The sequence below is a fragment of the Haliotis rubra genome, unplaced genomic scaffold (assembly GCF_003918875.1).
Source record: "Haliotis rubra isolate DU_JTF1 unplaced genomic scaffold, ASM391887v1 Scf10, whole genome shotgun sequence".
Lineage (NCBI taxonomy): Eukaryota > Metazoa > Mollusca > Gastropoda > Lepetellida > Haliotidae > Haliotis > Haliotis rubra.
The window spans coordinates 4,222,160-4,239,145 of record NW_025764892.1 but is presented as its reverse complement, the minus strand read 5'-3'; the positions used below and the strand labels follow the sequence as shown (position 1 = coordinate 4,239,145).

Below are 16,986 nucleotides of genomic sequence, written 5' to 3'. Positions count from 1 at the left end.
TTCAAATCCCCGTTAATCCAGATCGTTCCCTTGAAATCGTCAGTTGGGAGTGACAAATTTCATATACATTACACATGAACGCCTGTTTGTAGATATCCAAAAGACATAACATAAAGCGTTCACCGTTCACTTTCATTTAAATATTTTATAGTTTTGAGTTTTCCCTTGATATTTAGGAGATAAATATCCTGTGTTGACCAATTTCCGGGTGTTATTGAGTATTTGAAGCACGGGAATTTCAGCCGGAGGTTTCAAATGAAATATTCCCGTGCTTCAAATACTCAATAACACCCGGAAATTGGCCAACACATGATGTTTATCGACATTGTAAACACAAAAGTAAACTAAAAGGTCCACACACGTTTCTGTCTCTGCACTCATTGACATCGAGTACGGATACAGCAGTGAAATGTCATCAGCCGGCCGTTTCGGCTGTCTCCCATGGTAGCATCTGGACCTGCTCATTTGTGACGTCATTCGGACTTTACGTCACAATATGATTTAATGACGTCATCACAGCTGACGACGTAACAATACAATGGTGTGAGCGATGTTTGTATGTATCAATACGCAGCGAATTTCCGGGAATCGAATACCATTTGATCACGTTTTTCAACCAATCAGATTAAAGAACACAGTGACTTTTGGTTTACAATGCTGTTTGACATGCTGTTTTGAATTGGACAATACTCTCATTATTTGCGACCAATCTCTTAGATATTTGTAGAATTGTTGATGATACCCTAGGGTTACTCTGTGAATTTTTAAAATAAATTCGGTTTATCTATCGCTGAGAAAATAAATGTCAAAAACCGGTTCACTATTTTTGGGACACCCGATATATATATTAAATTTAAATGTAAACTATATAATAAAACTTAATATCTAAATAAATGTGAACGGTGCAGCATTTCGTTTAATGTATGTTATGTCCTTTTGGATATCTACAAACAGGCGTTTATTTGTAGTGTATATATACAATTTAAATACAAAATGTATAATAAAATATAAAACAGCATAAAAGTAAATGGTACAGCATTTCGTTTTATGTATGTTAAGTCTTTTGGATATCTTCAAACAGGCGTTCACTTGTAATGTATACATTACATTTAAATGTAAAATATATGATAAAATATAAATAGCATAAAATTTAATGGTACGGTAATATTGAACTTGAGGTTTAATAAACTTCATTAAATGTCATAATGTCATCACATATTAAATGTTTTTATGTTTTATTTTTCTACTTATTATCTGTCAACCTCAAGCAAATTGATGTTGCTATGTTCCAGCCCAAACAAATCAGCATAAATGCATCACAAACTTCAGGAAACAAAATATGCAAGAAACATTTTGTGTGTGTGAGATAGGCAGAAGTCCGCTAGAATCAAGCTTAGATATTAAAGTGCATGAAAAAGCAATTTGAAACTACAATCGCTTGTTAAAGTGATTCCCCCCTTAATATTTACTGAAAGAGCTTGTGTTTGGAGACACTACCCAACCCCTTTCAAATGACGTAATCATAAGGACATAATTTATTCTCATGTTTTCACTGAATATTTATACATAATGCCAAGGGTTCAAACTAAATACTGAATAGTCACACAAGTGTCAGCTCTCAATATATTGTAAACAGTGCCAGCTTGAATATCTGGACATAATGTTTTTGAAAGATTAACATGGGAGTGTCCTTGATAAACAGCCCCCGTCTAAATGTAAATCGTTCAATTTATGTCATGTCTTTGATTCCTGCATTGAACCTTACAAACAGAAGTTGATTAGTGTTGTAAATATAAAAATTGAATATACATGTACAATACATAATAAAAATAAAATGAAATACAACTGAAGGTTACACCATTCCGTTTAGGGTTGTCGCTTAGAGCTGCGACACGGTGGTTTAAATGATATAAAGAAATATAGGGCAGTCACTGCACACCAAACATATATACGTACATACAGGCGTTCATGTTCACAAAGATATAACTAGACTCTGCGCAAGTCTCTTATGTCATTATAATATGGACAAGAAATGAAAAAGTGGTATTTCTAGTTACCAAGTTTTATTTAGCATAAAAGTGTCACACAAGAGATTAACGACACTGTTTCTGTCTGCTACGTGTATGGGGTGTTTACGGCCTGAACGTAATAAAGCTTAATACAGATCAACTTTTACAACAGTGAAACCATATCATTAAGAGCAACGCTACATGGCTTGGTTTTGTTTGTTGTTAAGGTCGCACTATTCCTGCTATATGGCGGCGGTCTGTAAATAATCGAGGCAGTACCAGACACTCCAGTGATCAACAGCATGAGCATCGATCTACGCAATTGGGGTACGATCTCGTGTGTCAACCAAGTCAGTGAGCCTGACTACCCGATCCAGTTAGTCATCTCTTACGACAAACTTGGTTTGCTGGAGACCAATTCAAACCCGGATCGTCACATTTATATTATTAAGCACGAATTCATAGGCTGCCACTACGAACCAACGAATGGTGCCTTTGTTTGTAATAAACGATTAAGGCATTTACTCAATACAGTTCTATTGTTTTCATGTTTTAAGTACCTTGACGCAAACTTTATGAAAGCAACACTCAGCCCTACCAAATAACAATTCACGGAACATTATTCTGAGAGTTGTTACACCTCTATTATATTCATGGGAAGTCTATGGCTGTGTTCCTGGCAGAATACCTATATCTTCTATCTTCGTATGTCATTTGATCAAACCCGTATCCTCTTCCAATGTCAGTCGACAGAATGGGAGGTAGAAAACCTAGGTGCGGACAATGGTGAGTCGGACAATTTGGAACCTTCGTAAGTTAGGTTCGCACATTTTCCATTCTTCATGAATCTTGTCAATCACATTAGTGTCAAAAGGGACAGAGAATTCAGAGGCATAAATAATTTCATTGGATTTGTCGAAAAAGGCACAGGGTCGGCCTGTCTCAAACATATCTAAAATTAGACGAACCTATTCCAAAGAACCACTAGTAGTAGTAGTAGTAGTAGTAGTAGTAGTAGTAGTAGTAGTAGTAGATTATCATTGCTGTTCTAGTAATCACTATGAGACAGAATGCTTATAACGAACAACGGTTATACCGAACTAAGATTAGTGGTCCCTATTGAGTTAGTCATAACCGCAGTTTACTGTGTCCATCACGTTATATATTAATATGAGAAGTTCAGGAAGCCCTCTGCAGCTATATATCAACAATATATGAGTAGCATAAATGTTCATACAGTCATCTATTTATCTTGACGTCACCTCTGTCACAAGAAAATAACTGACTTAGCGATGAATACACCCGATGCAGTTTTAGTCGAAAACTGTATACTACATCTACGGTAATGAACGAAAGGTAAGAGGTACTCACCCAATCAGACCTGGTCACCTAGAGCAACACACTGAGTGACCTGTTGTAAAACAAATAACGAGGGGCTGCTTTAATTTTGAAAGGGAGGCACGAATGCATGTGTTATGTATTGTGTCACAGTACATATATGTGTTATGCACTGTGTAATAATGCGCACCTATCGCTTATGTGTTGTTTAATCGTGCACCCATGTGTTGTGTTGTTTAATAATGCACATTTGTGTTATGTGTTGCCTAATAATGCACACTTGTGTTACGTGTTGCTTAATAATGCACACCTGTGTTATGTCTTATTTAATAATGCAACTTGTATAATGTGTTATTTAATAATGCACACCTGTGTTGTGTCTTGTTAAATAATGCACACTTGTATAATGTGTTGCTTAATAATGCACACTTGTATAATGTGTTATTTAATAATGCACACCTGTGTTATGTCTTGTTTAATAGTGAACACCTGTATTATGTCTTGTTTAATAATGCACACCTGTGTTATGTCTTGTTTAGCTACGTACGCCTGTGTTTTACGTTGTTTTTAATGCGTACCCGTGTTATGTGTGGTTTAAAAATGTACACGTGCATTGCGTCTTGTGTACTAGTGCACACCTATGTTATGTCTTGGGTAACAATGGGCATCTGTGTTACGTAAACTTTAATAATACTCACCTATGATGTTACCTAATGTGCACCTGCCTGTTACATGTTCTGCAATAATTTATATGTTGTGTTATAACGAGTACCATTGTACAGTGGTATAATGATCTCATATGTTCTGAACTGCGTTCGTTGATGTGTGTTCACATTTTTACGAATATTGTATGGAGTTGTGGGGTTTCGTGTGAACGATACGAGCAATGGCAGACTGCTTATGACGGCCATGTTCTTGTCATACGACTGCAGTTTACGTATATATATATATATATATACAATCAGTTGTATGTAAGGTTGTATGATATAGACGATAATGCCACACACTCGTGTTGATATGTTGTCGTCAAACACAGATTCAGGAAGTGATCGTCGGGGACGCCCAGCGTTATAACGGGGAAGCCACGTGATTCAGTATTTGACCTCGATGGGGTCAGGTTAGTCATGCTGTTTACACACACAACTACTCGAGAATTACTGCTTCTTGGAAGCGGTTAACGAGGTACGAAAGTAATGATCATAAATACACGTGGTATGTGTTTGTCGTTCGGGTTTACCCCACTGCACGGGATGAAGGAGATTGTGTATTTTGCGAGACTATTTTTACCTGCCACTATGCAATTCAATAATCGTGGCTTCACTGTCTGAACGTGCGCCACCTTGTTGTTCCACACATACATTTAGAATACCCTTTTGACGTACCCTATCGATTTTCAATTGATCTATATATACTCATGCCAATAATGGTTGTCACCCTCTTAAATTTTTTTAATTGGAGAGGGGGTGTGGGGTTGGGTTGTGAGGTGTGTGTTGGGTTGGGTGGGGGTGACAACCATTATTGGCATGAGTATATTATTTATATCAGTAAAGAAAGTGTGTTTTGTTGATGAGCGTTTATGTTCTGAAACATGTAATACTACATCTTCTCTCTTCAAATTCCGGAACATTGGCATTTGTAGTTGTGGGTGTTTTATTTAAGTTTATTTATTGATTTCAGAGGGGTGTTACATTTCCGATTGTTCGGGCATATTTATTATCACGAACTTTCTAACCTGAAGTAGGTCAGTGTGGAATGCTGCCAAGCAAGGTGCATACAATGTATCACACAGGGAAATGTTAATGTAGGGATTTGTTGCCGCGTATATCAATATGCATATGTATGCACACCTTGCATATATTTCCTATTTCCTAATGTCATTTTCCCAATGTATGCGCAGTTCCTTCTATTTATTTGTTCAAACTTCGGTATCAACAAACACTACACCCTCTGCCTTGACAAGTGTTCTATTTATGGTATCACGGATTTTTAATTGAAACGAAACCCTTATGATTTGTACATTTGCAGTCTATTACTTGGAATTGTCCTGGTTAACAAATGATCAGATAAGTGAGTGAGGTTTTACGTGATTGTTTGCAATGTTCCAGCAATTTCACGCTTTGAACACCTCATGCTTACTTTACACGTTGAACCACATGGGGAATCGAAACCAGGAATTGCCTACCTCGTCCGGATCAGCTAACCACGCGTACGTGGTTGTAGGTACTCACGTGTTTTCAATGTGTGAATTCTATTTTTGTATTCAGAAACTAAGCATTAGTCTAGGTTAGACACTGTGATGCAGACATACTATAAAGGGGGATTAAACAATAATCTCTCCCTACAGGTCATCGTGACATATTATTCCTGAAGTCGAATAAAATGTCATTTCATCAGCAGTTATGTATCTTTGTCAACAAATAAAGTCCCTTTAATAAAGTCTCAATGTATGACGTCGACTGACATGTCGATGCAGCTGAAAGGTGTCCCTGTCGGGTAGTCCATGTAAACTGTTCTTTGTTTAGTTTTGTATTTACACATGCAGGGATTTCAAACACCTTAATTCAATGCTTTGTACATGACGCCCCAAACTCACTTCATGTTACAGGAAGGTCAGGTTTAGACAAGTTCTGTTAGGTTTAGACAAGTTCTTTCAGGTTTAGGCAAGTTCTCTTAGGTTTAGACAAGTTTTCTTATGTTTAGGCAAGTTCTCTTAGGTTTGGACAAGTTCGTTTAGGTTTAGGCAAGTTCTCTTAGGTTTAGGCAAGTTCTCTTAGGTGTCGTCAGATTCATTTTGGTTCAGTCGGGTTCAGTTAGTTCCAGTTAGGCTAAGTCGGGTTACGCCAAGTTCGGTTCAGTTATTCTCACGTAGGTTAAGTCCGGTATAGTGAGTACGAATAATTAAGCCATAAAACCGTTTCCATATTCATAAGAAATCTATAAGAAATCTCTAATAAAAATAAGTCCAATGTGGTATTCCCACGAGTAGCATACGTATCACTGTTAAATATTCATGATACCAGGTGTTTGCGAAATGGTGAGTGAGTGAGTATGGTTTTACGCCGCTTTTAGCAATATTCCAGCAACATCACGGCGGGGGATACCAGAAATGGGCTTCACACATTGTACCCGTGTGGGGAATCGAACCAGGGATTTCAGCGTGACGAGTGAACGCTTTAACCACAAGGCTACCACACCGCCCCTTGCGAAATGGTGAGCGTTCCCTACCCAGCTGTTGTCACCCGACACAAACACACGCAAGGACACGTCAGCTGTCACCTGATATCAAGTACAATCAGAATTAGTTTCAATATAATATAGTTGAGGAAAACAATCTTTCCTGGCGAATTTTCCTGCTTTCGTTGGAAAATCTAAATCGACTGTTTCCTCATGCGTAAACTCTAGTGTTTACTAAGGCGTTACCTTATAAAGAAGGAAAAAGAAGATAAAAATTCATATCGTTTTTTAGAAAATTATTTTGTTTTGTTATACTCCATTACAAACAGATATAAGTATATACATTTGATTAACAAATAATGTCTGCTATGTATCAGACAAATAACAACACATGTTTACAAGCACAGAACATCCATACACACAAACTAACGTATATGTACATATATAGCCGTGTAACATCCACATACATAGACTAGAATTGAAGGTAAATTGGAATATAGGTCATGTTTCTGTACATGATGCTACATGGTGTTAAATTATGAAAAACTAGATGCAGAAACAGCTTGTAACCTAGTGATAGTTGTGTTAAAATAGTCCTGGTACAGAGATGACAAAACTTTATGGATGATCAACTTCTTTATTTTGACAATGGCAATAGTCAATATAAAGAAGTTGATCATCCACATAAAGTTTTGTCATCTCTGTACCACCAGCTTTTAGAATGCAACTCAAACAAATCAAGTCCTGGTTTACACATGAAAATCGGGCTTCGATAAATATACGCAATAAAGAATAAATATATAATGAACTAGGAAACGTCCTTTTCTTTACACATCAAGTTATGTGGAGATAAGTGGTGTGTGTTTAAAACCATCAAATATATGTACAAAATAGGACTGTAATGAAGTTGTCGAGAATTAAAGGATGCTGAGCGTTTGTAGAAGCTACACTGGTGAAGGTTTCTCCTTGGATCCGCCAAACATTGACAAAGGTCCTCAAAATCCGTCAACAGAAAAACAGAATGACAATGGTGGTGATAAAACATATACGTATGATACCGTTATATTGCAGGGATATTGCTAAAAGCGGCATAAAAACATACTCACTCTTTAGCAGTTAATAGCACCAGATGCATTTTCTCTGGATTCTGAAATATTCGGTCGTGAAAATTAATTAAGTTTTAAAGCGATTAATCTACCTCGGTTCCAATGAATGAATGTTTTTGCATTGTTAGTCCCTCATCAAAGTCTTCATAGCGCTAGTCTCTGAGAGCTTCCAGGAACTCTGTCATTGGTTTTCTTTCAGACATGTTCTTGGTGGTATTGATGAGTTGGATCTGAGACTGATAGGACATGTCTTTCGTGTTGGCCAGGAACTTTCCCTCAAGGTCCTCCTCAGTCAGAGGGTTCCTCCAGTGACCGTAGGGGGTGTCACAGCGGCTTTTGACGTGACTCCCGTCTTTCATCGTCACATGGACCTCCACGTACATGTCGTTGAAGGTGGGGATGTTGTCCTCGGGGCAACTGACGCGTGTTTTGGACAGCAGCTGGTTGAGTGGAGCGCGCCGTCTGTAGCTGTGGGTGAAGGAATCTGGTGTTACCTGGCCATCTAACAGAGCCGTGCACACGTTGAACTGGAAGGAGTGGCGGGCTTCATGCTCGGTTGAAGGAAGTGGCCTGTTGATGTATTTCGACTTTGGAGCCATGATGTGTACCTCGGATACTTCTTCTGGAACTATTCTTCTGGCAGTGTGACAAATCTGATCTCTTGCACCCATTGTGGCGTCGATCGCCCAGTGCATTCCCAGATGAGCGGGGAATCGCTTAATGGCTATGTCTTGATTATGGAGGATGAAGTCCTCGTTATTGGAATGTGCGAAAAGGAACTCCTCTGGATCGTAGTCGTCGTAGAAGGCCCCGTAGCCAGAAGCTATGTCAAGGATGTCGTGGTTACCTTCCAGTCCATGGTCCGCCAGAAGCGCTGCTTCCAGGCCGAAGCGGGCAGCCTTCCCGGCATGGAGGGGTTTCGTTGTCGTTCCGGCGTTAGCCATGGGAGCTCCTGCGAAAGATGCAGCGATGGCAAGGGCGTGGCGAGATTTGTGCGGTCCCAAACCCAAGAGTCGAGCTGAGGCAGCGGCACTGCCCATCACCCCAACGACGGCAGGAGGATGAAACCTGAAAGGGCAGGACATTTACACTGGTGATGGTAAAATTTAAAAATCAGGAATACAAGGATATGCTAATCAAGAGCCTATTTGAACACCTTCACATTGTCTGTCGGTTGGGCTAATGTCAATATACAAATGTAAGTAATTTATGTTTAACACCGCTTTAAAATGTCATTCCATGTTATAGTATGGCGTGTCAGCAGAGTGCGGTAGAAGACAGCGTGTCCAGAAACATCAGAGGGCGAACCAGGGTTCGAACCCACAATCAAGTTGCTGGAATAGCAAAGGGACGTAACTCTCCTAATCAAGCGAAACGTGTTGCTTTGGGCAAATGTGCCACCTGTGCAGCGAATACAAACGTGCGTTACAACATACTGTTTGGATAAAATATCGTGGAACCCCTGTGAAAAAAGTCTCGAAAAAGTATTAATATATATTGCAGGAGGATCTGATTTAGCGTGAATGGGAGGGTGTTAGCCATGTGACGCCACATTGATCAATGTTTATGTTACATCACGGCGGGGTCGCTAACTATGTTGGGAATCGAACTTGGCACCTTGGCGTGACGAGCCAACACTTTGACAGCTAAATGCCCCTACTTCAACACTACACTTAATACAAGATAGACGGCACCTACCTACAAGGGATCTCCTTAGCGATCTCTGAACATCTGAGCAGAAGACCCTGCACCTCTATCCCAACATTGTATGCCACAAGAAGATCTTCAGTGGTAGGCTGGTAACTTCCGGTCATCGTCTCAGCAAGGGCGAGAATCGCTGGCAGAACCGGGCCGCTAGGGTGCGTTGCTGGGTACCATGTGTCGTCAAAGTCCATCGAGTGAACGTTGATGCCGTTGAGAAAAGCCGCCATGGCAGGAGAAGCCTTCTGCCCTTTGGAGCCCCAGATAGTAGATGCGGATGGGCCAACTCCATCCATGGCTCCTGTGTTCAGGGAACATCTCATGACCGTCTGGGTGATGTCGGTCTTGAAACCAAGGATCCCCACCCCCAGGGTGTCCAACATCATGCGCTGAGAACGGTGGACGACGGTGTCAGAGAGGTCGGCCCGCGTTGTGTCAGCGGCGAGGTGGGAAATCCAGGTCGTGACGCTGGTTGCAGGAAGACTTGCTTCTTTAAGAAAAATGAACGGTTGATAGATGAACCTGAACATAACGACACCCCTACATAACGACATCCCTGCATAACGAAATCCCTATACAACGTCGTCCCTACATAACGACACCCCTACATAACGACATCCCTATAAAACGACATCGCTACATAACGACACCCCTACATAACGACATCCCTATAAAACGACATCGCTACATAACGACATCCCTGCATAACGACATCCCTATATAACGGCATCCCTACATAACGACATATCTGCATAACGACATCCCTATATAACGACATCCCTACATAACGACATCCCTATATAACGACATCCCTACATAACGACACCCCTACATAATGACACCCCTACATAACGACATCCCTACATAACGACACCCCTACATAACGATATACCTACATAACGACATCCCTACATAACAACATCCCTGACAACATTTGTGGATAATTAAATCACACCATACGAAAGTACAGCACATCAAGACAACAACGGCACATATTTTATATATTATTTGTTATAGAGGAACATATACAGTCAACTGGACAAACGAGAGAGATCATAAACTGGCTTCAAAATGTAATGGGTGGTTTCACCCCGAACAGTTTTGTAACACACATGAATTTGGTTAACCCCTGGGTGTTAAGTTAGGGGCTTAAGTAAGTGGTATTTACGATATAAAAATGGTTGCATTGTTGCGTGATTTGTCGTGAGTGTTATTGATCTAAGCTTTACGTCATCCTATTTTGTGATTATATGAAACACTGTTTTAATCCCCTGCGTATATTTTCAGTTTTCACGTTGCCGCAAAGCAACATAACTGTTCCTCATGGCGACGAACAGTCGCATTTCACTTTAATGTCTGCTTTTCATTTTCCATGATATTGTCAATGTCAATCCAACACCACCTAATATTTTACACACAAATACCTTAATAAATCGTACATAAGAAGAAGAAGTTGTAGTTTAGTTCATTAAGATTCGTTCCGACGAAAATATATTTACCGTTATCAAGCTGAGGTGATTCTACCAGGCAATGAGAGGTATATACATGACGTGTTCAGCTAAACACTGACATAAACAGCTAATATTCACCATATCATTAAATCATGTCAATTTCAGGTGGAACGTGTAACGGCAAATCTATGGTACCTGAAACGGCAATGTTTTGATGTGCATAGCGTCTCCCAGGTGTTGTTGATTGCTCCCCTGCTTTGCTGGAGTTCTTCCTGGTGTTTTGGAGCCCAGTCTTTGCATAGCGAGTCACTTTCAGTAGAGTATTGGTTGCGTCCTGGCAAAATGTAAATTGTAAACTGGTAAATTCATTGATTTGTTATTTTTACAGATTGTAAAGTGAAAGAAAATTCACATAGTTTTTTAGGAATAATGTAAAACCATAAGACAAATTTGTGCTTCTATATAGTTTCTAAATATATATTTTATAGATTCAAGTCAAAAGGTTAAAATAATGTTACCTTTGCTCTGATGCTCATGTTGTCTGTTATTTCTGCTTTAAACCTCTGAACGTGCACGGCGATTGTTCAGGAATAATCTCCCGACAAGCGCTCCCCCCAATTTTATCCAAATTCGAAGAACGTGGGCGGCCCGAGTATTCCCATTTTCGTGGAAAATACATTGAATGAAGTAACCACGTGACCGAGTCATGTGATGTCCAGCTATACGCACCATCTAATTTAAGAAAGGGAAGTAGAATCGCCAATAACGTTCTATCGTGTGGCCTATCTATCACCCCGTAAAACGATGCATCCCGGATAACCAATCAACTCGGTTCGTGGCCCGTAGGGGGAGGAGTTTGACTAAAAATATGTTTTCTTTATGGATACGATTTCAATGCAATACACATATACGCATTCGAGTCACGTGGCTGAGTTCGATCTGTCTGTTGGCCACGCCCCCTGTTTCTCACGATCGCTTTTGTAAACAAACAAAGGGTAAGGAATTGTGAAGCCCACAAAAATGAAGGAAGTCCTCCGTTTCCCCCTCCGAGTGAGTAAATAGGTCGTGATATATAAGAATTTTGTATTCATACACGCACGTTCACAATGACGTCAATTCGACAACTTTCATTAAAGAAGCCCGGGGCATCTTCACACGTCGGTGTTGATTTCACTTGTTTCCGGTTTTATAAAAAAATATATATTTTGTGTTCGAAAAGTATATAATATACTGCATTTGTAAAAGTAAGTTAATGACCGCACGTAACGAGTCAAATAGTATTGTCAGTATTTAGACTGCTGGGAACATACATATGAAAGTGTATTTGACAACGGAAATCGTTATCTGTTACTAGGGCTACGTAATGCAACTTCAGGCCCAAAGAGCAACTATGTCACCCGTATCAAATACACCACCATTGTGTACTAGTAATTATTTCTTGTATACTAGTATGTATCTTTTAGCCATCATTAAATATGGGGGTTTACTTTCTGTTTCTTAATGTATGTAATGTGTTATACCCTGTTTTGACTTTCCTAATGGTGTACAAACACAAATCGTATTATCAGGTATATGGCGTTACGTGATAGAGGGTTAAAAGTAAGTTAAACATCCTAGTGTTGACAAGTTTCACTTTAAATGTATTGTTTATATGTCCGTATTTATCGTGTGTCCCGCCTGGCTCCGTTATAACGCGTTTTACACATTTATGTTTAGGGGCAGTTTATTTAACATATGCGAGAGGGTAGGTGCGGGGATAATGAGGAGGCATGAATAGAGGGCATTTGCAAAAGTTATCACACGTATTGGGAGGGATCGTGGGAAAATGGCACAGTATATTGGGGGACCATGAGACAATGATACTTATAATGCAAAAGGGGGCGGCAAAATGTGATACAGTTCTAAGACATTGTTTGGCTGTGTCCCATCACGCATTGTTGATATGAGTGTACGATATACAGGTCTATCATTATCTGTACGTAACTTCCTTGTTGTTGTGTAATAAACGACAGTATTTAAAAATTTATGATGCTGTTTTTTTTCCTTGTTTTTTAATGTTTCGACGAGGTCTAGTTATTGCTCTGTGTGTGTTTAATCACATGTCTCATAGCGTCGGATCTTAGTGCACATACCTATAACAGTAACGATAATACTTGAAACTGTGCATTCGAGGCATTTACGGTTATGTTCATTCCACTGGTTGATCACCAGCTGCTGCGGGTGTTAGCGAATCAGTAAGGGTGTTTTATTGACGCTGCAGGTGGATTCATGTTTTTGTTTGTTTGTGTTTAGCGCCGCACTCAGCATAAAAAGAGTAAATGACTAATATGACTAGTGATATACTTTAACAGGTGACAAATCATTATATATTATACTTTCAATTTTAATTACTTTACATTTCTTTTAGAATATTATATCTTAAATACGTTTTTAACTCCATTCTATCACGCCCATAAATTGCATTATGCCGTAAGCCGCGCTGGCCACACGTGTTCTTCCACAAAACTATATAATCACACGCAGCTTTAGCACTAGAACATAATCTGAATCAAAATCAGCTGTCCAGTCGAGAAGAGTGATGGCTAATATAAAGAATGGCTGCGTCGCTGATGTGTGTTAAGTGAATGAAATATTGCACAATGTGTACTGAAGTGCAAGTCGAATGTGACAACTACTTAAATATAGTATGGAGTAAATTATTCAGTTTAATTAGTTTTCGTTGTTTGCCTCGCTTTTAGTTTCGCATTTGACGAGTCAAAACCACCATTTCCACGCTGGATATTTTTTCCTGAACGTTGAAATGAAGTTTGACAATTAACGTGTTTTCTATGACTGTTGCGGTTGAATATATCAACTTGATGAAGCCACCCATCATGCTAACATAAACTCGACCATTAAGAGTGAGTGAGTTTAGTTTTACGCCGCTTTTAGCAATATTCCAGCAATATTACGGATGGGTACAGCAGAAATGGGCTTCACACATTGTACCCACGTTGGGAATCGAACCCAGGTCTTCGGCGTGACGAGCCAACACTTTAAGCACTAGGTATCCCACCGCCACCGGCCATTAAGATACGTCAGGGGGGTCGGTTGTTGCGAGCACCCGAAATGGATGTACATGTACATACATTGGGGATTAAAAAGTACGAAAAAATGTATATTTTCTCTTGTACACGTATACAGCTTATCAAACACAGACAACTCAAGGAAGTCATTTTTATTTTATTTATTCTTCTTGATTATATCTTATTTTTTCGTTAACTTTCCTTTTATTTTATTATATGTATTTATTTTGGCGTTGTTTCACTTACATATTTTCTTGTATTTTATTATATTTATTTTTTGTTACTCTATCATAGTAGGCTGGGTAAGTCAGTCAATATTTGCGAATAAGAATAATAAGAATACTAATAGGAATGGAATACAGATTTCGGTACCCGGTTCATCCCTAATAGGTATATGTACACACACAATGACGAGTTGGTTTCCCGGATAAGATTTATCCTTAAGTACTTCCCTGTTGCAAGACACAGAGTTTGTTGCCAGGATACATGCAAATGCTTCAGTGAAGCGATCGGAGACGTTCGAGTGGCTTCATTTTGGTCTCACGTTACCCGTTCAACCAATGGGATCTTACGCCAAATAGGCCCCATCGTGTGTGACATTACAACATAATCTATATGTTAAGAGGGGGGACAGTCACCTGGTGAGTGGGGTCGGGTGTTTCTAGTCCAGCGGTGTTGTGTCAAGGGATGATTCTGTCCGGGTCACATAGAGTGTCGCTTCAAGGCATCTCTTAAGATGACTCAGTAATACATACCACTGGGCGCATATATCCGGTCTAAAATAACTCGTTTTTCTCGGAAATATGTTTAAATGGGTTCTTTTAATTTCGGGAATGGGGAATGTATGAATTATTGGAACCTGTTGGAATTGGCAGCTGATGAAGATAAGCTAAGTTTCTGGTTAATATTTCTTCATGGATGATCGGTGTTAAATAAAAGCGACAAAACCTCATCCGTGAAATACCTGCTAAAGCCGACTATATCATGAGATGACGAGCATGTGGTTATAAATTACGAATTACTACCAAATAGTGATAATACCAGGTGTTCGCGAAAAGGTGGGCGTGTCCCGTCCCACACGTTTAGAAAGAATGATATTTGGTATGAGAAACAAAACCATGCTGAAACATGAGGCACAAACATATACCGCACTATCTTTAATCTAATATTTAGTTTTTGAGCCTCTCAAAATAGGAAAATGACCGATGAAAACACAACTTAGATGTGGATTTCAATTTCCTTGTCATTTTGGTTGTCTGTGACGATTCTGAACAGGTGCTCGCACCAATTATCAAGCGAGTGTTTCTGTTTGTTTACTTTGCTTCCGTTTGTTTGTTTGTTTGGTTTGTTTTTTGTTGTTTTTTAGCGGTTTGAATGAGAATCCTAGAATGGAGTTGACTACGGTCAGAACAAACTGAAAAGGACCACTGATTTTAATTTAGTTCGTATACGTAGTTCGTTTTAACCGTAGTTCGTTATAACCATTTCTACTAAAACCTATAAAAAAGTGGCAGGACAAATTAACAGTTCGTTATAACGTAAGTTCTTTATAACGGAGTTCGTTGAAAGTGTAGTTAACTGTACACTATCAAACGCATGTTGTTTTATGCCAAGTTTGGGTTAGTGAATGACATGTCACTTACATCCAAGATATAATATTGAATTTTAACAAATCGGTATAATACATTTCAGCCGCTAGAACGAAAGTCTTTGTTCATTGTAGTAAATAAATACATTTTCTCAAAACACTGGAAGCAAGTATTGTAGGCACAACATTTTCGCAAAAGATTTCTAGGTTATGCGTTTCTTTTTTTTTTTAATAGTATATATTTAGACGCCGAATAAAGTGTCGTGGACCCACTGATGGACTTCTATGTTTGAAGAGACAATATCCTCAAACCATAACCAACCCGGGATACACGGATTTAAGGAGTTCAGATTTTATCTGAAAATGTGACGCCAGCGCGGGGCTCACAACAGGTTATTATTAGTTGACGACGTTTTCCAGCCAATCAGTGCGGCGTGTGAATTAAACCATGACAAGTTTAATATAATCCGGGTAGTGTGTGAGTAAGATTGATTTTACTCCGCTTTGAAAAGTATACGGCTTCACATGAGAGGTACCCGTGAAGATCCAGGTTAGAATTGGTCTTCAACACCCATGCTAAGAGGCGACTAACGAGATCGAGTGGTCAGGTGCGCTGATTTGGTTGACACATGTCAAAGTCTCCCATTTGTGTAGATCGATGCTCATGATGTCAATCACTTGATTGTCTGGTCCATATTCGATTATTTACAGACTGCCATCGTATAGCTGAAATATTGCTGAGTGCGGCGTTAAACCACATACCAACTAACTATAAGCTTGTTTAGCCACCTTGACACTTTAGCCACCCTGACACTTCACGAATTTTGTCCCCGCACTGGTGCGCAATTTTACGTGCCAATGAGTAAATTAGGCGTAAAGTGTTGTGAAGTGTGCATAAACTGTGCGGGTCTGCGTGCCACTGCGCAAAGACAAGTTTGAAATGTTAGAAACATTTGGTACGCATAATCTTCGTGCCACTTGCGTGAACTAGTCGTGAACATTGCGCAACTTACTCGCAAACACTGCGGGCGGTGCGTATCAAAGCGTGTCAATTTCCGGCCCAGCGCGCATTGACAGGCAGTGTCACGCACTGGCCCGCTTTGATCACGAACTGTGTGCGATATGGTCGCGACAGTTTGCACAACGTTTTCTAACTTGTCGTGAGGTGGGCGGGCGGGACTTGTGTATTGTCACGACTTGTTCACGTGGTCATGGCACGATGAGTTCCCGCGTAGTTTGCGCACGGCACGAATAGTTTGTGCATGTCACGAAATTGATACGCATTGGACACGCCTACTTCACGCATTGTTGGCGCACGAATCAGCAACGAACGCGCACTCGGCAGTGCGTACATAAAAGCGTGCCCATCGCCTGTCCCCACATTCCTCAACTCGACAGCGGACAGTCAACAAGATGCCTGCCAAGAAGAGGAAGAAGACAACCAGAGGAAGAGCAGGACCAGCAGTGGATAGAAGACTAAAAGAAGTGACCGGACAAGAAACAGAGAGAGAGATAGAGACAGAGGTTGCAGAGAGTAAGATGGATATTTCTCCT

At 39.9% G+C, this 16,986-nt stretch overlaps 1 protein-coding gene across 1 annotated transcript; it reads right to left on the bottom strand.

Annotated features, from left to right (window-relative positions):
* Positions 1–6,790: 6,790 nt before the first annotated feature.
* LOC124264812 (cis-aconitate decarboxylase-like) lies at positions 6,791–11,455 on the bottom strand. Its single transcript, XM_046699629.1, has 4 exons — positions 11,298–11,455; positions 10,975–11,113; positions 9,326–9,818; positions 6,791–8,695 (listed from the first exon to the last, which is right to left on the bottom strand). The coding sequence occupies exons 1-4, from the start codon at positions 11,313–11,315 to the stop codon at positions 7,780–7,782; spliced, it is 1,566 nt and encodes a 521-aa protein (XP_046555585.1). The 5' UTR covers positions 11,316–11,455; the 3' UTR covers positions 6,791–7,779.
* Positions 11,456–16,986: the final 5,531 nt, after the last annotated feature.

Coding starts and splice junctions, on each gene's coding strand:
- LOC124264812 (XM_046699629.1), bottom strand. Junction 9,819..10,974: donor TCAAAACATTGCCGTTTCAG/GTACCATAGATT, acceptor TTTTTCTTAAAG/AAGCAAGTCTTCCTGCAACC. Junction 8,696..9,325: donor GCTAAGGAGATCCCTTGTAG/GTAGGTGCCGTC, acceptor CTGCCCTTTCAG/GTTTCATCCTCCTGCCGTCG.